Source organism: Homalodisca vitripennis, chromosome 2 (assembly GCF_021130785.1).
Source record: "Homalodisca vitripennis isolate AUS2020 chromosome 2, UT_GWSS_2.1, whole genome shotgun sequence".
Lineage (NCBI taxonomy): Eukaryota > Metazoa > Arthropoda > Insecta > Hemiptera > Cicadellidae > Homalodisca > Homalodisca vitripennis.
The window spans coordinates 105,192,938-105,199,053 of NC_060208.1; the positions used below are offsets into that span (position 1 = coordinate 105,192,938).

A 6,116-nucleotide genomic window follows, 5' to 3' on the forward strand; every position below is an offset into this window, starting at 1 on the left:
AGATCTTCTGACACAAGTTCCAAATCTAGTGGTGGTGGAGTATTGGTAGCTGTGAAAAAATCAATAATGGTTACCGAACTTAGTCCATGTATTAGCACAACTGAATCTGTATTTCTTCAAATTAACAAGACATCGTTTAGTCCATCCATGTTTATTGCTGGACTTTACATACCACCAAATAAACCTGCTGAACCCTACTCGAACTTCTGTGACATTATTGAAGAGTTTTTGAGTACTGTGAGTACTTCCTGATTATGATGTGGCACTGCTGATTGGTGATTTTAATCTCTCTGATGTTAATTGGTCTGACATGTCTCCACCTGCCAGCAATAAGTCATCTCAGCTATTGCGCGACCTGATATCCTTGCACCGACTGTATCAGATTAATAGAGTCCTTAATGCTCGAGGGGTTATGCTTGACCTTGTATTCAGCAGTGATGAGAAGTGTGTCGTCTCTCCTGCCTCTGATCCTGTCTTGCCTTCTGAAGCTGCTCATCCTCCTCTTCACATCGAGGTACCCGTACAAACCTGTGGGTCGGTGTCCAATGTCGCAAAGAATTATAACTTTATGCGATGCAACACTCAGGAAGTTTACAACGAGCTTAGTCTTTGCTGTGGTGAGGTGTTTTATCATATACCTGATAGTCATGATTTTTTTGATAAGTTTCAAAAGACCATTCATTATATTGTTCTGAAGCATACTCCGTTGAAGAGAGGCGGTGTGTGTAGATTTCCATCATGGTTTCCTCCTGAGTTGAGGAGTGCTGTCGAGTGCAAAGAGATCTTGCACAGAAAATACAAGGCTACTGGTAACTATGGGCATTATTTAGAATTCCAGAGGGCCCGACACCATTGTAAGAAGCTGAGTGACCTTTGCCATGCAACGTACATGGAGCGAGTTAACAACTTTATTCCCCTAAATATCAAGGCTTTCTGGAGTTTTGTCAGGAACTTGAAATCTGAGTCTACCAGAGCAAATGAATATTTCTCGGATGATCAACGTGAATCTAGTCCTGAGGGTATATGTAACCTATTTGCTGATTATTTTGCATCCGTATATAGACCTTCGGTTGACCTCATCCCTCAGTTTGACTTCTCCACCCAGATCAATATGTCGTCTTGTTCGTTTAGGGTTGAGGATGTGGAGAGAAAACTTTCATCATTGGACACTTCCAAGGGAACTGGGCCTGACTTGATTCCTCCATCCGTCTTGCGCTTCTGTGCTCCTATTATTGCGCCTCAACTTACAGTTATCTTCAATAGATTACTTGAGGATGGTATATTCCCTGATGGACTTAAGAGCTGTTTTATTGTGCCGATTCATAAGTCGTCTGATCCTTCTGATGTCCACAATTACCGACCTATTGCTATTCAGCCAGTCCTGGGGAAGATTTTCGAAAGCTTAGTTCTTGACTATGTGAGCTTCCAATTCAAAATATATTGCCAAATATCATAGCGCCGCAGCAACATGGCTTTGTCCGGGGTAGGTCGACAGTTAGCAACTTGGTTGTTTATGTGGATTACATTTTGTCTGCCTTCTCGAGTGGCGTCCAGGTCGATAGTGTTTATATTGATTTTAGCAAAGCTTTTGATGCTATCAGTCATGGGCACCTTCTGACCAAACTTCATGGTTATGGTATATGTGGCAGCCTACTTTCTTGGTTTCACTCCTACTTAAATGATAGAACTTTCCTAGTTAGTTTCGCTGGCGCCCTGTCAAGACCTTTCACCGCCACTTCTGGTGTCCCTCAGGGGTCACGCCTGGGCCCCTTTCTCTTCAATCTCAATATTAATGACTTGGTCAAGTCATTAAATGTTGACTGCCTAATGTTTGCGGATGATGTCAAGGTCTTCCCTGCTGTTAGGGACCCTTCTGACACTGAGAGACTGCAGATGAACCTATGCTTAATTGAGAACTGGTGCATCACTAACGCTATGAGCATAAATGCCGCCAAATGTTCACTGGTTTCTTTCACTCGCTCTGTCCAACCTCTTGTGGTATCTGACTACGTGCTCAATGGAACTGTACTATCTCGCAGTACAATCGTCCGTGATCTGGGTGTCGTCTTCTCTGCAGATCTTAGCCCTGATAAGCATATTGACTTCATCTGCGGCAAAGCCCTACGAATGCTCAACTTCATACTAAGAGCTTCAAGGAGTGGTCTTGGCATTGTGGCGTTGAATATCCTATATAAGTCCTTGGTAATGAGTATACTTGAATACTGTTCTGTTGTCTGGTCTCCTTATCAACACAATCACATTGAACGTCTGGACAGGATCCAGCGACGCTTCGTCCGAGCTGTCGGTGTTAGGCTGGGTCACAACTATTTTGATGTACCCATTGATCTAGTTGAGGCCTCTCTTGGACTTCTCCCTCTGTCTACCAGAAGGCAACAAGCTGATGCTCTTTTCCTATGGGGAGTTCTTCGTGGCACGGTCGATTGTTCTGACCTACTCTGTCGCATTGATCTACGAGCTTCAAGATTGACCCGCTCATGTAACCTGTTTTTTGGTCGGTCGCACCCCACCAACTACATCATGCACGGTCCTCTTCCACGTTTACATCGACTGGGCAACCAGCTGTGTCGCCAGTTCGACTTCTTTGATGACAGCCAATCTGTGATCAGAGGAATCTTCCAGAGTCGGGTTCCCCGGTGAATGTTTGTTTTCCGGAATGGAGTTCTCCTATATAAATAAATACATTATTATCTCGAGCTTACTTATTGTTTTATGTTTATGTATGTTATCGTTGTTTCTTGTCATTGTTATGTTAGCTATTGCTATTATTGTTAATACTGTTATTGTTATTATTATTTTTATTGCTTTCCTCGTATTACCTCTATTTATTGAATTGTTGTTTTAGTTTATTAAGTTTGCTTATTGATTTAGCTTATTGTTGGTTGACGTTCTTGCAACATGTTATTGTTTTGTTCTTTATTGATACCTTTGTATTGTTTTTATATAATTTGTATTGCCATCTTAATATCCTTATCTGTAAAATGGTGTATTACCATTGATAAATAAATAAATAAACAATAAAACTAGATGGCTTACAAATGAAACAAAGACTAGGTTAATTATTCAAACTGAAATTATTCCTTTACTTTGTTTGTAATAGTTTACCATGATACTACGCTTCTATTATAATTTACTACGACTCAAATTTTCAGCCTTTGTACTGTATTTTAGGTCATACGCTCTTAATATTTAGACAAGAATGCCGATCTTAAATATGACAATTTTAATTACATGTGTTCATATTCTACACTACGTATCCGCGTACATAGGACACAACTTCACTAAGGTTGTGTGTACAATTTCAAGTCTATAGGTACATGTATTACTATATCACATTTTAATTTCAATAAACATTGAATCGCAAAAAGTACTAGCTCCGCCGGGACTCGAACCCGGATCTCTCACTTGCCGGGTGAATGTGCTACCATTACACCACAGAGCCCTTACCTTTTACGATTCAATTACTTTGTATTTGGCCGTTTCTTTCACATATTTGTTTAAATAACCAAACTAACATATGATCGGAAGACCAAATACCTGTCAAATGACTTCTATTTACATTCATTAAATTTGTATAACAGTTTATTGAAGTTATATCACATTTTAAAAATGTACTTTGTTTGCTTACAAACTTATTTGTACTGATTTCCTCATTGCCATTAAATTATGTTTTTTTATGATTATACATTAGATAAACATAAAAACACTCACAAATGCTTATCACAATCTCAAGGACTAGAATGCATCATCATTGAACTCGATGTTTCATATGAATAAATGAAATTTCCTTCAATACTGCAAATTATTTACGGTAAATATTACCCATCAGGCACCTCAAACCAGACGGAGATTTTTTTCGTCTAATTGTGTCTAATACGACGCAAATGGTTTGTTTTGAACATTTTCGTCATCAACTTTTTTGGAACTTTTTTAAAAAACTTCGACTCCAAAGTCAAATTCATTGTCAGATTTCAGACGTTTCCGCCATATCCATATTGAATGTAAAATATTTTGACTTATATTTTCGTGATAAATTCATTTTTAAAGCTAGGGACACATTTCCAACGTTTTATGTTTAGTTATTGACGAAAAAAGTAATCTTATAAATGAAATAACTTAGGTATTCACATAGCTTAACTAAGAAACTGTTTAAATTTATGGCTTGCACTCTATATGTGTTATTAGCATTTCAGAAGAGAGTACTGTATAAGACCTCCAATACAAATACAATGATTTTTTACAGAAATATTGTCTCAACATTAGATATATGATAGAAAAGATTATTGTTTCCATCCCGTAAGAATAATATGTTTCCAAACTTTTTTTAACAGTTTAGTAATAGAACAAAAGGAGATGTTACAATTAAAATTTATAATTATGCATAGTAAAGTGCATTTGGAATTTTAGTGTAACGTCGATAATTATTTTTAATAAATTAAGGAACAAAAAAGACTAATATGTTTGGAATATTGAATGTTGTCTATACAATTTTAAAATTCGTCTAAGTGAATTTATTATTGGAAGGGGTTCAAATCAAGACTACCTGATACCAATATAATTATAAATAAAGACCCCACTCAAAATAAAACAGTATTTTAATACATATAATCAAGGTCTCTGTATGATTAAATAAGTCTCTAGCTTCATGACTCTAATTTAGTATTTTAGAACTTGATTAACTTGACAAACAATGAGTAAAGATTGACTCCGGAGATAAGGTTGTATGTTGCCCTTTTATAGTGTGAGGAAGTGGTTGGAGAACCATGGACAACAGCTAGTTTAATAGCTGTCGTTATTTCGTACTGTTTTCCTAGTGGCTTTGACCTCGATTCTGATGATCCATTACGGTTGGAGGGACACCGCAGGCAACCCCACTAGACTAGGCAGGCAATGACATTACTACCTGTCTGTCTGTGTTATCATTCAACCACAACCCTATCACACGCCTTTGATATCTGCTCTTGATCGGCAAGATAGCTTTAATCTCTCTCTCTGTCCTCTGGATTAATTTGATAGCAATAACGATAATAATCTTTGTATTATACTACTAATATCAATTACATGGATTCTATCAGGAAAAACTGTTGGTTCACATGAAGAATAGAATACATTATAACATCTTACCTTACTCGCTGTTACTTTATTGTTTTAATCATGGTGATAACGTATACAATTAGATTATTCGAAGGAAAAGAACCTAAGGTGAACTTGAAGGGAGGACAATCAGTATATTTCGTGATAAATTCAGAGGGAAAATAAACACTATTGGTCCCAACAATAAATTAATATTTAAAAAATGTTGTATCGATATTTGTAATTATACAAATTTTTGTATGAGACCGATAAAATGAGAAAATTATATTTTTTTATAAAATCGTATTCTAAAATTTATTTACAAATAAAGAAATTAAATTAAGAAATTCGGCTCTCGTTCTCTACAATATTCATCGGTTAAGCTCTAGGATAATATTTGGCATCCTTTGCTAAAATACTTATTCCATAGAGGATTGAGTAGCTAAGATGACTCCGTAACAGACAATTGGATAAATATGATCAAAATATTATATTACTTTCAGAGTTTCTTAATTTAAAATATTTTAATAAATACTGGAGACTGTAGAGAGCTCTAGCAAGGTTTAAAGAAATCCAATTTATTTAAAAATTTCACCTCATAACAGGATACTTACAATACGTCAAATTAACTTAAAATATCAAATAATCCCACTTTACTAACATTAAAAGACATCGTAAATACGTGGCATGCCGAATAAATACATTGGTTCAAGGACTTTGTACCAGAAAGCATAAGATTCCATAGTATAAGAGGACACTTTTATTGTCAGCGTACAAGATGACCCCTTAACATTGTTTTTTAAGACCATGTATGTACATAACAAAAAGTGACAAAACTATTGATTGATATTTGGGAAATGCCCGTTCTGACCTCACTGATTTCCAGAACAGTTTTACTATTTTTTATATTAGCACCAAATAATTTTATTTAAATAAGAAACTAATTAATCAAAGAATATACCTCTGACCCCACCGACTTCAAGTCTATACAGTAAAAGAGTATTATTCGCGGTGTCAAAGCCTTT

At 36.2% G+C, this 6,116-nt stretch overlaps 1 protein-coding gene and 1 non-coding gene across 2 annotated transcripts; one reads left to right on the forward strand and one right to left on the reverse strand.

Annotated features, from left to right (window-relative positions):
* The first annotated feature begins 310 nt into the window (after positions 1 to 310).
* On the forward strand, positions 311 to 2,658 carry LOC124355753. The gene is made up of 2 exons (XM_046806910.1): positions 311 to 1,277; positions 1,457 to 2,658. Exons 1-2 carry the CDS (start codon positions 311 to 313, stop codon positions 2,656 to 2,658), a joined length of 2,169 nt encoding a protein of 722 aa, XP_046662866.1.
* Positions 2,659 to 3,389: 731 nt separating this feature from the next.
* On the reverse strand, positions 3,390 to 3,460 carry Trnaa-ggc. The gene has a single exon. It is a non-coding gene; the product is annotated as a tRNA-Ala (tRNA).
* Between the last annotated feature and the right edge of the window lie 2,656 nt (positions 3,461 to 6,116).